The sequence below is a fragment of the Nycticebus coucang genome, chromosome 15, assembly GCF_027406575.1.
Source record: "Nycticebus coucang isolate mNycCou1 chromosome 15, mNycCou1.pri, whole genome shotgun sequence".
Classification (NCBI taxonomy): domain Eukaryota; kingdom Metazoa; phylum Chordata; class Mammalia; order Primates; family Lorisidae; genus Nycticebus; species Nycticebus coucang.
In genome coordinates, this window is record NC_069794.1 from 10,530,331 (window position 1) to 10,553,340 (window position 23,010).

General features: G+C 39.0%; 1 protein-coding gene across 2 annotated transcripts in view; it reads left to right on the forward strand.

Moving 5' to 3' along the window:
• Window positions 1-23,010, forward strand: part of FGF14 (fibroblast growth factor 14) — a 675,946-nt gene that overhangs the window by 468,468 nt on the left and 184,468 nt on the right. Inside the window, exon 1 of one of the 2 annotated variants that reach the window (XM_053563373.1) lies at window positions 1,788-2,004. The exons of the other annotated variant lie outside the window; for it this stretch is intronic. Within the exon in view, the coding sequence (XP_053419348.1) occupies window positions 1,812-2,004 (193 nt within the window). The 5' untranslated portion in view covers window positions 1,788-1,811. Of the gene's footprint in view, window positions 1-1,787; window positions 2,005-23,010 lie in introns of those variants that run through there. 2 annotated transcript variants of the gene reach the window in all.

A 23,010-nucleotide genomic window follows, 5' to 3' on the forward strand; every position in this document is an offset into this window, starting at 1 on the left:
ACCAAATGAGTCTTCTTTCCCCCATCCTTCAGGCTGAATTGCCAGAAGTCTTCGTTTTGCTCGTCTCTCTCTTCGCCTTCCTGCGATCGTAGGCAAAGCAGCGTAAGGGAGCGGGGGACCGCAGCCGGGGGCAGGCGCTGCGCTCGGTCCGTGGCTCCGGGTGTATCCTAGAAACCGCGTCTGTACTCATGCCAGCGTGAAGTGTCTCTCTCCCAACCTCCTTTTCTTTTTTTTTCCCCGTGTGCCCTCTCCTCGCTCCCTTTCTCTTGGACCCTCATGTTTTCAGTGAACCAAAACAGAATACTGTCGGGACACAGGCAGGAACTCCAAGGCAGGGAGCAGCAGCTGCTGGATTTGAATTGCAGACAGTTCACACGGATTTGCTCCCCGACAGAGCTGCGCTACCCGGGGACGCCAAAAGACGACAGCTCAATTTGGAGTGTCCTCAGTCTAGCTGCTTTTGCTGTCACTGGAATACTGTGACACCTTCTTCTCTTCCCTCACTAATTCTGCCCAGTATTCTCCGTGCGTTTTTTCTATCCAGCTGCTGTTTGGAGCGGCGACCGTGACTGTCATCTCCCCCTCCGTGTGCTGGGGAGCAGGTTTGGGAACCGGGTCTTTCATACCACGTTACCACGTCTTCTCTCCCTCTCCCCATTTCCTCCTGTTTGCTCCCCGTTGTCCTTTGGAGAAGATAAGCCCACCGGTCCTGGCCGCAGAAGGCAGGGTCCAGCAAGTTTGGGTGGACTAGGTGAGCAGTGGAGCCAGCTCCCTCCTCTCCACCGGACACACTCTCCTCCCTCCCGACCTCCCCCCGCTCCCTCCGCCTCCCCAGGTGGGGGGGCTTTGGTGCTGAAGGGATTAGCAGGGAGTGTGGAAACCACCTCGCCCTTCAACCGCTGCTGGGAGTTTCTGTGGACTGAAGTAGGGTTAAGACCAAGAAGCCTCAGCTGTGGAAGCCTCAGAAACCAGCGAGTTTCATTTAAGAAAAAGCGCACCGACATTCCTCCAGGTCCACCTGCTTTGCCTCAGCTTCTTGGCACCCCGCCCCTGCAATCCATTTGAGCTTTCTTTATTATTATCATTTTAATCATTATTATATGTACTTTCTTTTCTTTCTGAAGAGATACATAGGAGAGAGACCACCTAGGTGGTGGGAGTGTAGTGGGGTGGGAACGGAGCGCTTTGATTAGGGATCTCAGGGGAGAAGATTGCTCTCTCCAGATGCTGATTTCCAAAGCTCTTGACAATCACCGGCAGAAGGCTGGAGCGGGCGGCGCCGGCGGCGGTGCCGGCCCGGGAGCAGCTGGAGCCCGGCTCTGAGTGCTGCCCGGCGTGCCCTGGACCACAGCCGCTCTGAGACCCTGCCGGGACCTGCCCTCCAGCCCGTGCGCAGGAAGGAGGCGGCTGGCTGTACCTCCCGCCCGGGAGGCGAGCGGGGCAAGAAGGCAGCGCCAGAGAGGGTGGCGACCCCTGAGAGGGCTCCGGCGACAAGCAGTAACCGACAGAGCCCGCAGCAGTGGTCCAGCCTTGGACTCGGACACAGACAAGTGACAGCGGCCACGACCTACGGCTCCCCGGGCTCGTCCCTCTGCGCCCCGGGAGCATCTGCGCGCCTGGCCCCGCGCTCCACGGAGAGGGCGATGGGTCCTAGCTGGGACTGAGCGCCCTCACTCTCTCCCCGGCCCTGCTGGACTCCCCCCTGCACTTCACAGAGGGCGCGCCAGGGTCTGCGCCGCCTCCTTCCTCTCGCAGACCCCAGCTCCCCTTCTCCGTCCCCCGCCTTCTCTGGACCCGTTCTCTCGGCCACCATGGCCGCGGCGATAGCCAGCGGCTTGATCCGCCAGAAGCGGCAGGCGCGGGAGCAGCACTGGGACCGGCCGTCTGCCAGCAGGAGGCGGAGCAGCCCCAGCAAGAACCGCGGGCTCTGCAACGGCAACCTGGTGGATATCTTCTCCAAAGTGCGCATCTTCGGCCTCAAGAAGCGAAGGTTGCGGCGCCAAGGTCTGTGGGGGTCACTGCCGGGAGGTGCGCTTCGGGTGTCTCCCCTGTCCCCGCCTGGATGGAGTTGCTCCAGGCTCTCCTCCCGCCTGCCCCCTCCGTCCCTCGTGTCCACTCCTCCCCAGCCCCCACCCCCGGGTCTGCCTTCAACTCCCTCTGATTGCGATCTGTGGGGATCTGGGAATAGGCTCTCAGGCAACCTGTAACCATTGACAACTCAACCCCGCCAAGAGCTGGCAAGTTGGCCCACTCCCCGCTGGCTGGGTTGTGCTCCGAGTCCCGCGCTGTCCGGGCCCCAGAAAATGTTTCTGCTCCTGGCGTCTTGGCTTTGGGAGGACCGCATCCGACTCTAGACCGCTGGGGGAGGATCTTCCCGCTACCCCCCGGGGGCGCACTGCTCCCTGTCTAATTCGGGGTGTCAGGAATTCCTGTGTACCTCGCCTTACCTGCCACCCCCACCCCCCCACCCCCAGGGCTCCTGGAAAACGCCTGGGTTCCCGAACCTTGGCTGAGCGTCCGTGGTCCCCGAGATACGCTCAGCCCGGGCTGATGTAACAGAATTGAGCAGAGGTGCTTGTGAATGAAGGGCTAGTGCACCTGAGATTTACTAGCAGGTGGTTAGCCCAGCAGCACTGACCGCTTCGAAGCCCCTCAGTCAAATCTTGGGGTGGAGAGAGGGTCATCGTGAGTGTAAATGGGGAGTACAAAGGGGGAGGATTCAAATCCCTTACATGTGGTTTAATAGAAAACTAGCGAATTGCATGAAGCAAAATGAGCAGTTACTCCCTAAAGATAACTAGAATCGTCGCCTTACCACAACATCCACACAACTCAGGGCTACCAGGACCGTCCTTTGCTGCCTGGAAAATGTCAGGGTCTGAGAAGGCGATCCGCAGGGGAGAGGAGCTGGGCGCTTTTGTCTCTCTCTGCTGGTCTCCACGTCCAGTTGCTAAGGCTGGTTGTCTGGAGACCAGGGTGGGGAGGTGTTCCGTGGGGGGAGGAGGGGGATGAGGGATGGGGATTGCTTGCTTTTCATAAGCAAGTAGGCTCAACCGGAAACACTGAGGAATATGTTTACCTTAATGGGAGTCTATGTTTGTCCAGCACCTTAACATGCTCAGGGCCCAGCTGTGTTTATTTTAAATGTCCTGTTGTTCCAAAGCCGGGGAGTCGAAACAGATGCTGGGTGCTGTTTGTCCACGCAGCAACCAATTCATGGCCAAAAGAGTTATTTTTTTTTTTTTAAGGCTAATTCTCAACATTTCAAAAGGGCTGTTGCTCATTGTCACAGTAAGAAATTGGAGAGTACTTGCCCTTAGTATTAAGCTTAAAAAGACAAACAGCTAAGGAAAATCAGAGTGGAAGTTCCAAGGGAAATAAAATTATATAAATGTGACAGAAGAAACTTCTGGATGGAGAACTTGAGGGTATTGATAGTTTCAGACCAGGGCAGAAGTTGGTAAGAAAAAATGAATTTTACTTTTCCACTTTAGCCTGGAGATATGTCCAGGCCACCTTTGTGTTAGGAGACTCGCTCGACTGTTTTCATCATTGCTGGAATCTTCTCCTCGCTCCTCACTCTGAGACTGTCTCATTCTTATGACTTGAATGGTTTGCTTTTCCCTTTATGGCATCAAAAAGATGATCTATTAACAGTTTTTTTTTTTTTTGCCACATAGAACTTTAAATTTGCTGTCTTCTTAAAGGAAACACATTCTCTTCGAAATAAGCTTATTTTGATACCAGCAATGATTAAAACTCATGTTCTTTAAATATATAATCAATAGTTTATTTTATAGGTGTTAACGATAGATGTTTTCTGCGATGTTGGGTGATGAAGCAGCGTTTGCTTTACACTTGATGAATTTTAAGATGAGGGTATACTTTTTCCCAGTACAGAAAGGTATCTAAGCTTCCTAGTGGTGTATTTCTCGGTTTTCAGTCCTGACTCTTGGGATCTCTGACTTTGGAGTGATAGATTTGCCTCAAAGATTAATAAGAAAACTGTATGTGATCACACTTCGGATACCTCATTTTTGGTGTGAAAATGGAAAAGAAGATAGATTAGAAGGGAATTTCATCAGAATCATGTTCATTCTTCTTACCTTTCTTATCTTTAAAGAAATATATTCTTCAGCAAATAAAAGCATAGATATAACTAATAGTTCATTTATGATTATTACTTATTTTAAGCAAAACAAATATTAAAACTATATGATGTAAATTACATATTGACATGTTTGGTATAATTCTATACTATTATATATAACTATATAATTATTCAGTTAATTAAGTATTATTTTGGGAAACATGTTCAAGCCTATTTACCTTTTTCCCCCCACACATTTACCCAGGTAGGAATTGCCCCCAGGAAAATTTTAAAAATTCTGTTAATTTAAAGATATAACTTTTTAAGTATGACAGCTGTATCTATCCTTCTATTTGAAAATCATTACTTTGACAATTATTGAATGCTTGCCGTCTGTTAGGCCTTGTTGCAGGTATCATATTTTTAGATACACTGTAGGGAGGAGAACAGTTGACTTTCCTGTGTGATGAGGTTCATAAACACGGAGTAGAATATAGTTGTGTGTGGAAAGTAACAAAGTAATGAGAAAATACAAATGTCAAAGTTGTATAAAGCACAAAGAGGGCCAAGGTTGAGAACTGTAGGGATGAGAGTGGTGGGGTGAGGGATCTTATTCAATGAGGTGGCTGGGATTGGGGATTGGCCACACTAGGATTCACAAGTTGATGCTGACCTGTGAGGAGGAGGCAGAGGGTTTATAAGAAGGTACAAGAAGCCATGTGTATGCAAAGACTCTTAAGGTGGAAGGTATCTTAGCCCACTGAGATTAAAGAAAAAAGTGGTGTAAACATTTTAAGTATACTTCCACATAGAATTTTTTTTTTATATTGTCCAAACAGAAAAAAAAAAAAAAAAAGCAAACAAACAAAACCAAATCAAAAAACTCCACATTTTATATTTTGGAGAAGGGTAATATAATACTTTTCTTAAAGGTAGACGTTTCCTTTTTCGTCTTGTATTAAGTAGTAATTTATTTAATGTAAGGTGTACATTACATTACACCCCTCATCTTCCCCCATCACTCTTACCCCCAAAGAAGGATGTTTCTTACACCAGTTTACTTGCTCTTCTGAAGGACAGAAATTTGCAGCCTGGCTACTCCTATTAATAGTAAGGTGAGCACTAAGACTGTACCCCACCTTTCTGCATTCACCCCACCTGCTCTTTGGCTACCTTCATAGATTCCAATGACAATTCAATGTCCCCAGATTTGCCATGTCTTCCAAATCCCCATGCTTTCGTTTGACTTATTATGTACCTGGAATCTTCTCCCCACTTCTGTCTTCACCTGTTGAAATTCTCTTCATATCTAAAAGCTTGGAGAAAATGATGTCACCTCTGAGAATCTCTCTGCATTCCGTAGAATTCAAGATAATCTCAATAACAATCTCTGTTGTTTAAAAAATAAGAAAAACATTTTTTTAGAAGGAATTAAAAATGATCCTCTCATGGCATTTTGTGCCTCACTGTTGTTGTTTATACCAGATAATAATTAATTCAGCACACATGTCTAGTTGATTGTAGTTTCAAAGCAAAGTCTGTGTTTTCTGCGTCTTCAGAGGCTTTCTAACCTTGAGAGACTGTTTGCCATGGCCTGCTGCTCATCATTGCCCTTGAACTGGAGTGAAATAAGAAACATCAACAGGTCCAAAGCTAAGAAAGCTGTCCTTGAGCCACAGTGCTCTAAATAGATGATTTTAGAAATAAAGATACTTTTCAATTTTTTATGTAGTTTTTATTTCTCTAAATAAATATATATATAATTTATCTCTTTTTAAGGGATGAGAGGTTGATTACATAGTTGTGGACTATTTACAAGAATGCAAGAATATAATAACCTTATTGTAAGGCTTATTAATATAGGAACATAGATATTTAGAATATATGTTAGTTTAGTCAAAGAAAGAAGAATACACAAGGAAATCAACAGTTTACAAGTAATTTTATTATCTGGAATCTAAAACAAAAAAAGGAAAACTAAAATAGAAACTGAGTGTGATTATGTGAAATGATTATTTTATCTTAAAGTGTTACATTTTAGGATGAATTTTAAAATCAAACGAGAACCTTGATTGTTTGCAGGGCACAACCTTTCCAAATCTTTAGGGTAACTAATGCTATTGTTGCTTGAAATTTACATTTTGGGGGGTGGGGGCATGATCATAAGAACCATGGTAGTATGGAACATGCATGTTTAATCAGTAGCTGTGTGGGTTTCTCACTAACACACCTCACCTAATATAAATTACAGGCTGTCATAAGAAATAAGGAATTACAAATGAGCTACTTAAAATATATTTCCAAGTTAATCTATAATAGAAAAAGTAGAAATGAATATACACCTTAAATAAAGAAATCTGCTTTGCTCCAGTGTGATAGTGAAATTCATCAGTTATCCTAGGAAAAGTACTTTCTTTTTACACATAGTATGTAATGCAAGGACTGTTCACACTCTCAGGAAATAATCAACGGCAAATAGTAATCAAAAGACCACCATTTCTCATGCTACTATTTCACAGTCATTAACATGTGCCCATAATACAAGGACTATGTGGTTATTTTTACAGTTTAAAGAGGTCTTTTTTCTCTAAAATATCATACTTTTACTTTTTTTACTATTTTCTTTTCTTTCTGATTTTCTAAGGCCATGTCCATGGGAGTCTTCCTGCACATCTTTTGATAATGCCTGTTGCTGGCTTTTTGATAAGTAGACAGAGTTTTATTATCTATTAGTTGTATTAAGGTTAGAGAAAATTAAGTCCTTCTAAATCGACATATCTACTTTAAAAATAATTTTTAAAAAACAGTGTTTTGTAAATAAGGTGTTTAAGTGAGCAATTTTATGAGAACATTACTGAGTTGGTAAATTAAACGATGTGAGAGACAAAGTGTGTTTGTTTTTTGTGCATTTTTTCCTCCTGTGGCTTAATTGCTATGATTTCAACATTCTATATTTGCTATAGGTTGTTGAAAATGGTCAACCCAGCAGTGGTGCAATAAATCAAAGGTGGGGCAATAAATAAAGTGTAAATTATGTCAGGTTGTGTAGAATATAATTAAGGTTAAATAAGATGATTTGTTTTGGCTGAATTTATATTCATGGATTGAGTTCAGTTTACATCTACTGAGAAAATAGTTGCCATTTCATGGCCAACTCTCTGCTGAGGAAATCCTTTGACACTTCCTACCATAAGATTTCAGAGGCACCCAACACTGTGTGCCATCCGCTCCTACCCTGAGGTTGTCATAATCAATTGCAAGTTCCATTTTATATTTCAAATTGCTATAATTATTAAATTAGGGTAGTTTTGCAGTTAGCCCAAAACTTTTGTATTTTTGTTAATTATTCCATTATTTATAATGTTATTGTGAAAATAATTATTTTCAAAATAAACGAGACCATCTCTTGTCTTTAATGTAAGATGATAAGCCTTCTAAATTTTATTTAATTAAAAAATGACAACAATGTAAAGGGAAATGTTTTTCAATGTGTTTATCTACTTAGTTGTGAAATTCTAGGATATTGTCTCATTATAATTGATACTGGTATCTCTTCAAATGGTGAGAGGCTTTAGCCAAAATAGACTATGGTATTTAGATAATACATACTTTATATGAATTTTTTTTTAATTGTTTGGGATTCATTGAGGGCACCAAGAATTAGGTTACACTGATTGTGGCTGTTGGTAAAGTCCCTCTTGTAATTGTGTCCTGCCCCGAGAGGTGTGCCCTACACTGTGACCCCCCCATTCCCCTCCTTCCTCCCCTCTCTCTGCTCCCTCCTTCCCCTACCCCACCCCTTATGTTAGATCACCTACTGCCTTCATATTAAAATTGAGTACGTTGGATTCTTGCTTTTCCATTCTTATGATGCTTTACTAAGAAGAATGCATTCCACCTCCATCCAGGTTCACAGAAAAGATGTAAAGTCTCCATATTTTTAATGGCTGAATAGTATTCCATGGTATACATATACCACAGCTTGTTAATGCATTCCTGGGTTGGTGGGCATTTAGGTTGTTTCCACATTTTGGAGATTGTAAAATGAGTTGCAGTAAACAGCCTAGTGCAAATGTTCTTGTGGTAAAATGATTTTTTTTCTTCTGGGTAGATGTCTAGTAATGGGGTTGCAGGATCAAATGGGAAGTCTAATTTGACTTCTTTGAATATTTTCCATACTTCCTTCCAAAATGGTTGCATTGTTTTGCAGTCCCACCAGCAGGGTAAAAGTGTTCCCTTCTTTCCACATCCTATCAGCGTCTACAGTTTTGAGACTTTGTGATGTGGGCTGTTCTCACTGGGGTTAGGTGATATCTCAGGGTAGTTTTGATTTGCATTTCTCTGATGATCGGGGACAATGACATTTTAAATATTGTTATTTTATCACCTAACAGCTAAATTAAAACATAATGGTAAAAAACAAACAAACAAACCTATGAGTGACCATTTTAGAGAGGTTGATGCAATTTAAAGCCAATGAGTAGAAAACAACTAATTTAGTAATTCTATCTGTAATTATCCCAATGTTCATTTTAAGCAACTCCGATCACATGGATGTGTCACTGCTTGCTCTTTAGAGGTGAGAGAGCATCAGTAAGGATGGGTAATAGGGATCCAACTACCAGTTTTATAACAATTTTATGATAGTTACCACTTTATCATTCAGGAAAATGTCCCTTTTCATAAAACCATATTTTGTAACCATTTTTTCTGGAATGCATGTTTCACCCTCTGCTTTTATAGTTCTTTGATATACAGGTATTGCTATAGGGAGGCATATGGTGTCACAGTAGGGCAGAACTACTTCAAAGCCACTGTCTCATCAGTGCCTGGCATACAGCTAATATTTCTACAAATACTTGTTGAGTGAATGAAAAATCCCATATTTCTCAGGACGTATATGCAACAGTGACATAGAGTGACAGTTGAGATGAATGAACACATAGCAATAGCTGTAATTGGATAATTATTAGTGTGTTTAACAACTTCTTTTTTTTTCTTTTTTTTTTATTGTTGGGGTTTCATTGAGGGTACAATAAGCCAGGTTACACTGATTGCAATTGTTAGGTAAAGTCCCTCTTGCAATCATGTCTTGCCCCCACATAACACTCACTCTGTGTCTATGGAGTACGATTTACTCTTCACAACAAACCTATGTGGTAGGTACCCTGCATTATCCATCTATTAATACACTAAATTGTCCATTCATGGGTGGCACCCTAATATTAGCTACTCATTCATTTTACAAATGAGGAATCTGAATCAAACAGAGATAAAAGTTTGAGTGAAAGACCCACGTTCACACAATTTTAAAGAGTGGGGCTGGGATTATGGGTGGATCAGGTTATAAGGCTGATTCCAGAGTCCCTGTAAGAATCATTTGCCACTTATTTTATGTCATCATCTCAATTACTTGAGACTTATCACCATTTTACAGCCTAGGAAACTGAAACTCAAAGAGTTATGTTTTGCCAGCTATGATGTATTACATTCAGAGTTTGTAAAAAAATCTGTCTGTCCTTAAATCTGCTCTCTTGTTCACTACTTTACACACTCCCAGTTCTTTATGACATTGTAAACTCTTAACAAATGGAAGTTAGGTTACATCAGGGAATGTGGTCGATGCTCAACATATATATCCATTGACTGGGTTAATTGTAATGCAATAATTATGCTTATTATTACAAGGGCAATCAAATTTCTATGATTCTAATAATGTATTATTAACTTTTAAAAATCAAGAGTATAATAAATTTAATCCAAAAGTAGAGATATATCTTTGAAGTTTAGGGGAAGAGACAAAAATAAAAGAGCTTATTTTGCCAATCCATTTTTGACATAAGAATGAAACTTTAGTCTTCAATAGTGTCTGGGTAAGGTGCCTGTTGGTGTTATTTCCTTAGTGAATAACAGCTTTGATCTGAAACGTTTCAAAAAACGATTCATTTGGACTACTCATTACTACGTAATGAATTTCATGTTCAATCTTGCATCAATTTTTCATTAACTTTCATGTATTATATATTTTAAACATTTATCATCTCTGGGTGGCCTTACTGGTTGGTTACATTCCTTGGGCCTTATTGTAAACTGAAGCAAATCACCACGGTTATAAGGTCACAAATTATTTTCATACTATTATTCTAATAGGATTATTATATTATTATTATATATATATAATATATATTATATATTATTATATATGAAAATACTATTAGAAATCTAGATACTATATGAGTTTTGCTTTTTAAATTGGTTCGTAGTCCTTTTCTAATGAGCTTATATATTTTATTCTTAAAACTGATGCTGGAAAAAACATAATGTATGTTGTCAAGTCTAACTTGTTTGTAAATTGTATCATGAACAATAGATAGAAATTGAACACAAATAGAAATTTGGGTTTGGTAACGCCTTATAAATCTAGCTGTAGTATTTGGCAATACTGCATTTTACTGAATTATGTATATTATTTGGCTTTTCTTGTTATCTTACTTACATGGTAAAACTAACTGGTCAATCTAACTGCCTGCCTACTTTGTACCTGCACTTACACAGTTGATTTAGGCTGAAGGAAAATATACAGACACACACATTGTCCCTAATTTAAATTCATAGTCAATAAAATCAATGGGGGAGGTTTGACAATATCTATTACCTTCTTATTCTTCAAACCTTCGATATCCCCTTACACATCCCCATCCTCAACTATGTTCTTTGAATATAGAAGTAATCAGAAATAAATTTTCACATACTCTACAACTGCTTTTTTAAGGCTATCTGCAGCTACGTCTCTTTACTCTTCTTTTTGTTCTACTGAACTTGGGAATGAACCTTTTGTGCTCCAGTCTAAGGTCAGCTGAGCAGCAGATCCTCTCTACTGCTCAGGGACATCAATCCAGTAGCGACCTGCTGCCTTCTGAATCATCCTTCTCTATTATTCCATATCCTACTAGATTCTTCTCATCAGCATATAAATATGCTGTAATATGTCCTGTCTTAAATAAAGAATCATGCATTCATTCCTCCCTAGATATTGACCAAGAATCTCTTATCACAAAATCCATTGAAAGAAAAATCTCCAGATCCTCTCCTCCCATTCTCTCTTGAATGCTTTCTAATCAGACTTTTGTCTCTACTAACCCAAGATTCTATTTTCAGTCCTAATCCTACTGATATAGCACTTGGCATTCAAATTTTTTACAATTAAATTTGTATTTTTTATCATACTGTAGTTAAAAAGAACATTAAATTACTTTGAACAAATCATTTATCCCACCAAGACCCTTCATGTGGCCATCCTTTCATAGTCACATCTGGATACCTAATTGAGTTCGTGAACATGTTAACTCTTGCCATTATGTGACTTGAAGTTCAGCCAAATGCTGTTAGTCATCAGTTGATATTCAAGTACCATTCAAAGGTAATGCTTGGTGTTTCCTTACTTGTGAAAAATATTATTCACATAATGAATTATTATTCAATAATTCACATTATTCACATATGAATATCTATTTGTGTTTGGAAGAAGTGACTTGTCTCCATAAAACAGAAAGAGGAATTTTGACAATCTTTCTACGATTTACTTTCAATCGTTTGTTTTTATATTTAAATGTAATAGGTAGGTAATTAAGCAATCACTATTTTTCAAACTCCTTAATAACTACTATAGCACATAGTAAGTGGCAAACTAAAACAGTAGTTTAATTTGCTTAAACATCACTCAAATTTAAGCATTATATAGAAAAGAGAGTCCTAAACTCAGGAAGGACTATTTAATATAGTTTATTTTCTATAAACTATATTTAGTTTGGAATGTTTTCACTGATATATTTGCTCTTTATTTTGTGTCTACATTTTAAAGCAGTGCTAATATGTTCTCTTCTGAACCTACCTACTAATTATAGATAGGTAATTATTCGCTTGGTAACAAAATTAAGGTAATCTTTTTGCACTTATTTTTTATTTTTCTATTTGATTTTTAGTTAGAAAGATAAAGGACTTTTAAGGTATAAGAAATGGCACAAAGCTGGCAATTGGCATATAGGAACAAATTTATAGACAGAGTTCTATTCTCTTCCTGTTCGGTCCTCTAGGGGTGATATGTGGCTCCTGGGTTCACTGGCTACTATAGGAATATGGTAACATTTCTCAGGAAACTCTTAGCTGCTGGTTGGGTGGCTATTTGTTTGTTTTCTCCATGATCTGACAATTCTCTCTCGTTTGAAAAAGTCTTTAAAATAGTAAAAGCTTCTGCACAGCCAAGAACATAGTAAGTAAAGCAAGCAGACAGCCCTCAGAATGGGAGAAAATATTTATAGGTTATACCTCTGACAAAGGTCTAAATACCAGAATCCACAGAGAACTCAAACGTTATAGCAAGAAAAGAACACGTGATCCCATCTCAGGGTGGACAAGGGACTTGAAGAGAAGCTTCTCTAAAGAAGACAGACGCAAGATCTACAAACAGATGAAAAAAAGCTCATCATCCTTAATCATCAGAGAAATGCAAATCAAAACTACTTTGAGATATCACCTAACCCCAGTAAGAGTAGCCCACATAACAAAATCCCCAAACCAGAGATGTTGGCATGGATGTGGAGAAAAGGGAACACTTCTACACTGTTGGTGGGAATGCACACTAATATGTTCCTTCTGGAACGAGGTTTGGAGAATACTTAGAGACCTAAAAATAGACCTGCCATTCCATCCTATAATTCCTTTACTAGGTTTATACCCAGAAGACCAAAAATCACAATATAACAAAGACATCTGTACCAGAATGTTTATTGCAGCCCAATTCATAATTGCTAAGTCATGGAAGAAGCCCAAGTGCCCATCAACCCACGAATGGACTAGCAAATTTTGGTACATGTATACCACAGAATATTATGCAGCCTTAAAGAAAGATGGAGACTTTACCTCTTTCATGTTTACCTGGATGGAGCTGGAACATATTCTTCTTAGCAAAGTATCTCAGGAATGGAAGAAAAAGTATCCAATGTACTCATTCCTACTATGAAGCTAAATTATAGCTTTCACATGAAGGCTATAACCCAACTATAGCACAAGACTATGAGGAAAGGGCCAAGGAAGGGGAAGGGAGGGGGGAGGTTAGGGATGGAGGGAGGGTAATGGGTGGGGCCACACCTACGGTGCATCTTAGAATGGGTACAGGCAAAACTTACTAAAGGCAGAATACAAATGTCTACAAACAATAACTAAGAAAATGCCATGAGGCTATGATGAACAGTTTGATGAGAATATTTCAGATTGTATATGAAACCAGCACATTGTACCCCTTGATGGCACTCATGTACACAGCTATGATTTAACAATAAAAAAAAGTGGTTTCATCAGAAAAAAAATAAAACAGTCAGAATCTCATTGCTTAATGTCTTTTTATTCCACCAAATGCTTCATTTTATCTCTTTAAATTTCTGTAAATAATTCCTGCCTATCCTTGGATACATCACGCCCTTTAAATATTTGTTCATGGCTTTTTCATTCTTCTTACCATTTGGCCAACTTAGAATTGTTTAACTCTCTTAATCTTTCTGCATAAGTAAATGCCACCGGCGCCTTAATCATTTCTGTGGCTTGGATTGTTCAATAATTACCTCATCCTTATTCCAGCAAATAAGATGACTGCTGTTTTCATGAAGAGACTTTCATGCTGAGGCCAAACCTGGTGGAGAGAAGACTGCACCTGGTGTCTCCTTCCCTCTGGCTCTCCGGGGGTAGGGTCTGATTTGAATGGAGGAATGAGGAAATTGGGCAAATCTATGCAAGGCAGAAGTCGTCTTCTTGGCTTCATGCCTGATACATTAAAGAGAAATATGGCAAAAGTCACCAAACATCTTCGCCGCATCTGCTCGGATTTGAGGTGATGCACACCGCGTGTCATACTTCCCACAACCCAGGAAGTAGTTGGTGTTATTTTCGTTTTTATGGATGAGAGGAAGTGAAATCATTTTTATAAGGATTCATACTTGGCAGAGGTAGTATTTGAACACAGGTCTGGATGATGCAGGGTGCATATTTTTAGAATTAACTCAATGAGTCCTAGTGCTGAATGATAGTAGAAATCAGTATTATATTCCAGTGTCTTCCGGGATTTAACCCTGGGAGGGGCTAGAAGAACCACAAGGTTTCTGCTGTTCGTTTCTACAAGTCTCATGTGAGAGAACACGGAGGTGGGGGTGGGGGGTGCTGCCCCATCGGCTGGGATCAGTGATGTTACCCGCAGGATAACGACCTCGCTTCCTCGACCTCTGCCTCCACTTTCCATGGCTGCCCAATGCTTGGGACAACAGTTTTCCGAGCTGTGTGGAACAGCAGAGAGCGCACACATCTCTGCCTGTCTTCGGTGCTCCTTTGGGAATAATCCATTACGGATAGCGCATGTGGCAATGTTGAAGTTTTCTTGTGAGGTTTGGAGTATTTCATGTTTGTTCAACTTTTTCTTCCACCCGAAGCATTTCCATTTGGGAAAATTATAAAAGTTTTATAAGTTGCTGAAGTTTCGAGAATGTGGTACTCATGAGCAAAGGTTTTCTGTTCCCCTGCCCCTGCTGCTAAACTGACACAATTTTTTATCATCAGAAACGTCCCTGGTGTCCAAACACTACCATAAATGTTACTGTTCTTACACTCTGCATCAGTTATTGTTGCGTAGTCAAGTAAAACTGAGACTCATAGGAAATGTTAAGTACTTTTTGCAACTTCTACACCAATAAATCAGCATAACCTAAAGGTAAAATGTTTGTGTTCACATGGCTTTTTCTTTTGCCCCATTAGTAGGGGGTTACTTTACTACAATCTCCCTAGATAGGTCAGTTTACAACCTGCAGCACCGCACTTTAAACATCAGTTTTTAGACACTAACCAGAGTGTCAATCATGTTGGCTGGCCTCAAACTTCTGTTCCTTCCTCTATTTTTATTTTTTTGAATTTTTCTACAATGTTCCCATTGTTGTCATCTGAGGTAGGCCTATTGATTTTTTAAGTGAATGTAAAAAAAAAAAAAAAATCTTATCATAGGGCAGCGCCTGTAGCTCAGTGAGTAGGGTGCTGGCCTCATATATCGAGGGTGGCGGGTTCAAACCTGGCCCCAGCCAAACTGCAACAACAACAACAAAAAAAATAGCTGGGCGTTGTGGCAGGTGCCTGTGGTCCCAGCTACTAGAAAGGCTGAGGCAAGAGAATCGCCTAAGCCCAAGAGGTGGAGGTTGCTGTGAGCTGTGACACCACAGCACTCTACCTGGGACAACAAAGTGAGACTCTGTCTCAAAAAAAAAAAAAGGGGGGGGGCGGCGCCTGTGGATCAGAGGGGTAGGGTGCTGGCCCCATATGCCAGAGGTGGCGGGGTCAAACCTAGCCCTGGCGAAAAACTGCAAAAAAAAAAAAAAAATCTTATCATTACTGCCTCTCTCACATACCTCTATCAGTATGATTTACCTGATTTTTATTTTAGCTCAATGGCCCATGTTTAACTAACCCCCCCATAATGTGATGGGTCTGATTTAAGAGCCCTGGACACAGACACAGGACACTCTGGGCCTCACAGAGCCACAAACTAGCGTGGCAAGGGGGCAGATCTGTTAACTGACCGAGACCTCTATGCAGTGGGCAGGTTGGACGAGATGATTTGGCAGATACCTTCCAGCCTTAAATTCTCCTTTTGTGTACTTGTTCAGAATCTGTCATGAGCTGGGCCTCAGAGAATCCAGACAGAACTACATTCCTTTGCTACAGGCATTGCAGAACCATCTTTAAATCAGAACCGTCCTCCTGGTGGTGATGGTTTAAGCTCATTCTCTGCTCGGTGTCCGTGTCCCTGACCCAGACCCCACATCCTCACACTATCCTACCTCCTAGCATAGCACTAGCTTTGGCTCCACCCCCTTGCTGGAGCATTGGCTTTGGCTCCACCCCCTTGCTGGAGCACTGGCTTTGGCTCCACCCCGTTGCTGGAGCATTGACTTTGGCTCCACCCCCTTGGTATAGCACTGGCATTGGCTCCGCCCCCTTGCTGGAGCCCTGGCTTTGGCTCCATGCTTCCTGCTGGCTGTTCATTAAACACAGCTTGAAAATAGTTGATTAATTATCTCTGCCTATTGTATAGATTCTATAAATGTGGTGCACCAAGCCTTCCCTCTTCCCCTAGTAGTCACCCTGCTCTATATTTAGGCATATAAAAGTGATCATTCTTTTATATTCATGAATTTGAGCATTGAGACAGAAAAAAAAAAAGCCTGCTCAAGTCTCTGCTAAAAGTCCGTTTAATGCCTCTTAGTATCTATAGAACTTGATTCTTCCAGCTATCCTTATTGGCTTTATCATAACAAACCTCCATAGGGTTGGAATCTGCTCAAGTTTTTAAGAAAATTTGTAGCTTGAGTACAAAAGACCCAGTCCCACTAAGTGCCAAGTTAGAACCCATGTAAAGGAAATAAAGCTTCAATGAGGAACTAGGGAGTAATGGCAAGCCTAGAAAAGAGACATAACTAATGTGAATGAGTATACACACACACCCCACACACACATAAACACCTATAATCACAGCCTCTGAAACTCTGCTCTGCAACTTACGTGAATGTTAAGTTGCCTCTCAAGAATTTTAAAACTTCAGTTTGAAGTCCTGTTAATAATGTTGAACATCTTCCTCAAGGGAAGTGCACAGTCACCCAGAATAGCCACTAGAATGCATTTGAAGACAGCAATTTAAAAAATCCAGCAGAAAACTGCCAAAAAGTAATGCAGATGGCTGAGACGGCTGGATATTAACCAATTTCAATTCAGAGTAGCAGTAAGCTTTCTTTGGAAGAGAGGGAGAAGCACAAAGTAAGTGAAGTTCTCAGTTTTAATAAGTCGAATTAGTCAAACATAGGAGTACAGTTATAGGATTTATATTAAAAGTGCTGCTTTTGAAAGAAGGCTAGACTAATGTGCTTCTGATTAGCAACCAACCAGTGAAAATTCAGATCCTCCACACCATGACAGGATTTTGAGCAGGAAAAAATATCCCTTGGTTGAAATTTCAGTAAATAGTAATTTTTCTACTGAAGAAAATAATTGTAAGTCAAGAGGATTCTTTTATGGCTTTGGGAGTTATAGCAGTTCTTTTGTGAGTTATTCTATACCTGGCATCCAGTGTGACTCCACTCAGAGTGCACAGCACACAGGTAGTTTGATTGAACACCCTGATTTACTAGTGGCTGGAGCAGCAGTGCCTGAATCAGTTTCAGCTGCAAGCATCTCCTTAAAGAATGTAGGCGGGTGGTATACTGCATGGCCTGGTATGGTATCATTTAAAATTGTGGTTAAGAAACCATGTAACACAAAAAGAAATTTTTGACATATGTCGTGTTGGTGTTGTTCTTAAGAAATTGATGGGTCACTATGAAAGTTTTGAGACAGAGTGTGTTATGGTTCAGTATTTAACTTAAGATACTGTCAACTTGCTTGACTTACCAGTGTTGCTGGAAGGGCTTCATGTGTTTCTGTCCGTGGGGATTTCGTATTTCATGATTTTTAAGTCCCCGGAACTTTCATAGTGACCCATGTATATGAGCGTCTTTCATTCAAATACCTTTAGATGACATGATGACCCTTAAATTATCACAGTAAACATCAGGAAGCTAAAAAGAGGACTGAAAAAAAAAGACAGAAAAATTTTAAAAGGGTGGAGAAATCTCTAAAACAGAGAGGGTGGAATCCACACCAAGAGTTCTTGAGGTTTGGAATCTTATTTACTCCTGTGTACATACCCCCAGCCAAGGGGCTGTATCTGATTCTCTTCAAGCATTTTATGCTTTGTATAATCTGAGGGTATTGCTAAATTGATCAAATTGAGACACTCCTATGGTTGCAAGTAAAAATAAGACAACCAATATCTGAGCCTGCCAAACTTTACCATTAACTGCATTGAACCCCATAAAATCCTTCATTTGGTGATGATATCATGGGTGTATGCTCTTGCTCAAACTCATAAAAATGTATTGCAATTTCTGTATGTCAATTGTACCTCAATACAACATTACAAGACTTATTAAGTAGATAATATTATCCCTATTTTTCAAGGGAAAGAATGGAAACTAATGAATGTTAAGTAATTTTTGCTGGGTCTTAGAGTCTATGTGTAGCAGTAGTAGGATTACAACTCTATACTCTTTGATTTCTAGTGCAAGAGTTACTCTAGCGTGGTATGACTACTTCCTCTTCTGAGGACTCTCCGATAACATACAAGAAAAATGTGCAGAGTGCTAGCTGCAATCAGGTTTAAAAGTCACCATTTGGAAAGTGTGGAGGCCAGGCACTGTGGTTCATGCCTATAATCCTAGCCATCTGGGAGGCCCAGGCAGGAGGATCATTTGAGGTCAGCACTTTGAGACCACCCTGACCAAGAGCAAGATCACTGTCTGTATGAAAAATAGAGATGCCTGTATTCCCAGCTAGTAAGGAGGCTGAAGGAGGAGGATTGCATGAGTTCAGGAGTTTGAGGTTGCTTTGAGCTTGGCACTCTAGCCTAGGTGACAGACTCTGTCTTAAAAAAAAAAAAAAGAACAAGTGGGGAGGAGATATTAAGAATTACGGTTTTACTCCATCATCTCCCATCTCTTCCCCACACACGTTGCTATTTAATACTGTGAAGTAGGCAATTCCACCTCATTTTTTTGGGGAAGGAGTTTCTTTATATTTTCTTGCTTCATGAAATTTGCAAGGCCATAACATCCAGGAGACCTGACAGAAGAAACATTCTTCTCAACCTTTGAGAAATTTTTGTCCATTAAAAAAGGCATTTTTTTTTTCTTCTGATTAGAAAATCCTTTCGGTACTTCTCATGGAAGACTGGAGTTGAAGATAGAAAGAATTCCTACAGTAGAGAATGTGAGAGGTTTATTCAATAACCTACATACTGAAGATGACACGGGAGGTCATCTAATTCTGTTTCATAATTTTTATGGCAGTTTTTAGAATCAAAATGCCATTTCACCTTTAAATGGTATTGAATGGTATTGAAATACAGCAAGCACATCAAAGCATGCATGAATCACATACAACTTGATGGATGTTCACAAAGTAAATAAACACATTGTGTACAGACCACTCGGATTAAGAATAGAACACTGCCAGGTCCCCAGAAGCCTCATAGGTCTTTCCAATTAATAAAACCTAGAGGCAAGGTTTACCACATATATTAGTTTTGCCTATTTTAAAACTTTATATAAAGATATCATACATTTTCTATGCATCTGGCTTATTTTTACTTAATATTTTGTTTGCAAATTCATTTGTGTTATCTCAAATAGTAGTTCATAAAATACAAGCAAATAATTTTGAAAATTTTCCTTAGATTAAATTTGCTGTTTTTTTTTAACTTTTTGAGAGTATAAATTATTAGCTCACTAATTTTAAGTCTTTGAGGAATTGTAAATGTACCTATAATCATGGCTTTCGCTGTGTTGCACAAGTATTCATATTTTAGTTTTCGTTTAGTAAATCATTTTCTAATTCCCATTTTTTGTGATTTCTTCTTTTATACATAATTATTTAGCAGTGCTTGTTTAATTTTAAAGTATTTAGAAACTTTTTAGTTTATCTTTGAATGATAATAAACTACTAAATTTCTAGATTAAATCAACCATGGTCAGAGAACCAATGACACATGCAGACTGAAAACAATATGTTATTTTATTTTTTGTGGCCAGGTACAGTATTTTCTGTATGATGATTACATCAAGTTTGTTAATTTTACAGTTCAACTTTTCTAGTTTTTAAAATTTATTTTCTTGTCCCCACTTTTGTCAGTTACTGAGGAAGCTGTGTTAAAAATGTTCCACTATGGGGCAGGACCTGTGGTGCAAAGGAGTAGGGTGCTGGCCCCATATGGTGGAGGTGGCGGGTTCAAACCCAGCCCTGGCCAAAAACTGCCCCCCCCCCAAAAAAAATTCCACTATGATTGCAAATTGTTTGTCTCTTTGAGACCTGTCAAATTTCGCCTTCATTATTCACAGTTTTATATAAAGTTATTGCATCTTACTGGCAGATATGCCCTTTTATGATACTATTTTACTTTCTTCTTTCATGTTTACTTTGGTATTGGTATTATGAACCAGGTTCTTTTGTTTGTTTGCTTTAATATTTGCATGGTGATTCTTTTTTATACTTTGAACTTTCCTATATTCTTACATTTAAGATGAACATCTTCTTAGCCCAGGCTTATTTTGTTTTGGTTTAGCTTTTATTTCAAGTCCACTCTGACAATCTCTTTCTTTGAAGTGCATTTTTTAGTCTTTTACATTTATTATTTCTTGAAATTCTGGATTATTATGGGAATACATACATTTTAGTTGCATAGTTTGCTTTTGTAAGGTTGAAGTCAGTTATAGGCACATTTAATGAAATCACCCCTGCAGTAAGTTTAAACCTACTTAATATTGGTTTTCTATTTGTCCAACCTCTTCTGTGTTCCTTTGTCTTTGTTTTTTTATATTCTTTTTTATCATGAATGTTTTGACTAGTCTATTTTCTACCATTGGTAGCTGTGGATTGTAAATTCATTACAATGTATTTTAGCAATTACCCTGGATATTGCCACATTTAAAGCTGATTTAAGAGACTATTAAGGTAAATTTGAATAGTTATCATCTTTTAAGACAATATTGGGCCCTGGTATTATTACTTTGTCACATAATCTCTCTAGTTTTTTGCTTATTACCGTGCTATTGCCTTGCTTTACATATTTTTATGTACATATTTTTGTGTGCACATAAAACTCATCCAAATTATTTTTGTTTAATACACTCAATATATATTTAGATATTTGTTTTTTTCATTTTTTTTTTATTTCAAAATACTTAGGAGGTACAAATGTTTGTGTTGAAGTCAGGACTATCAGAGGGTCCATCACCTGAGTAGTGTTCATTGTACCTGATAGGGAGGTTTTTACATCATTTCTCTTTACTCCTTTTTGAACTTTTGTCTTTCCACTTAGAATTATTTTCTTTTGCCTAAACATTTATATATAATTGTCATTTCAGTGCAATCCATTTGTTATAAATGCTGTGAAGTATGTTTGTGTGGCGATGTTTTTATTTTTCTTTTTAGATCATATTTTTACTGGACTTAGAATTCCAGGTTGAAGATTGTTTCTTTTTATCATTTTAATGATGTCATTACAATGTCTTCTGGATTAAAATAACTCAGCCATAGACTTATTGTTGCTCATTTGAGGTTCATAAATATGTGCTTTTTTTTTTTTTTCCTGGCTACTATTAAGATTCTCTCTTATCTTTTATGTCAGTAATTTTGTCCAAATGTTCCTTGGTGTTGTTTTATTTGTGTTTATCTTGCATGAGGACAGTTTAAATCTGGAGTGCAAGTTTTTTATGGCAGCTTCAGAAAATTGTTTTTATATCTCCAAATATTCACCATTCTCTCACTCTGTCCTTTTGGTCTTCAGTTACATTTATGTTCGTTCTTATCATTATGCCCCACATGTTCTTACTCTGTTTTCTAGAGTTTATACGTTTTTGATATTCTGTGCTTTGGTCTGGTTATCTTCAATTAACATATGTTTCTGGTATTTCATCTTCTCTTCCTTTGTTGTGAAACTCGTCTGTTGAATTTTTCTATTATTTCATCTTTTTTTATGGTTTCCAGACTTCCCGTTGGTTAATTCAGTTCTCTGGTTGTAACTCCATCATTTCTTTCACTTTCTTAAACATATTAATTACAGTTATTTTAAAGCCTTTGTCTGTAAACTCAAATCTGAACCATCTATGCATCTGTACTTATTTTCTGTTTCCCGATGTTCCTTTTGCATTTTCTTTGGCAATTTTGATCATTTTTATTAAGTGTTGGACGTTTTGGATAAAAAACCACTGAGACTCCCTATGATTTTACCTTCCTTGAAAAGAAAATATATGTTTTTTCTTTTAGAAGGTAATTAGAGTAGGGGCAGAAAATCCCAATTAACTCTAGGATGAAATATATTTGAAATTGGCTTTCACACACATGAGGTCTGACAATTAAGTTTACAAACTCATCCTTGAAAAAGTGCTACTTACCTCATTGCTGAATATGACTACAGTCATCTTCAAAGTACTTTCCTTGGCTTTCCAATAACTAGTGATTTTCAGCAATGAGATATTTAGCACTTTTTCTAGGATGAGTTAATGAAGTTATCTGTCAGACCTCATGTGTGGGTGTGTGTATTAGCTTGTCTATTTCTAGTTTGATTTTTTTGTTAACATATAGTTTTATAGAGGTTCCAGCTAAAAGTCTGGCTGGTCATCAAGGCTACTCCTCATTGGCAAGGCTTGAACTTCAGTTTTTTTCTCTTTAGCATCATGCACTGCCAAAATCTTTGCTCTGATTTTTCAGATTGTTGGCTCCTTCCACTTTGAAACAGTAAATTCTTGAGAGCAAGAGTGATGTACAACATGTTTTTATTTTCTTTTGGATGTTGCCCCTCAAATTTGGTTGTCTTGGAAGCTCTATGGTGCCTTCAACAAAATTTCTCTCCTTTTCTACTTTTTGAATATATCTAGTGTTCATATTAGGTGGGAGAGTTGGTCTTTTGTGTAGTTGGTTATAAACGGTGCTGAAATTCCTTTCTCAATTTTTAAAATTATAATTCTCTGAAAAACTGGCTATTTGGAAATATTATCTCCATGTTTCTCCCCATTCCTTAAATATTAAAAAGAAAGTCAATATCTTGATAAAAAAAATAGATCTTTTGTGATATAGAATTTATGGCCAAGTTTCATTTCCAAATTTTCATGTAAAGCCTTTGGAAGTTTTGGAAGAAAAATCTTGGCTGGGATTTTCTTTAATTTTATCTGTTAGAACACTACTGACTAAATCCATATTTGGCTCTATTAACAATTTCTAATAAAATCTGGGGCAAAGATGAA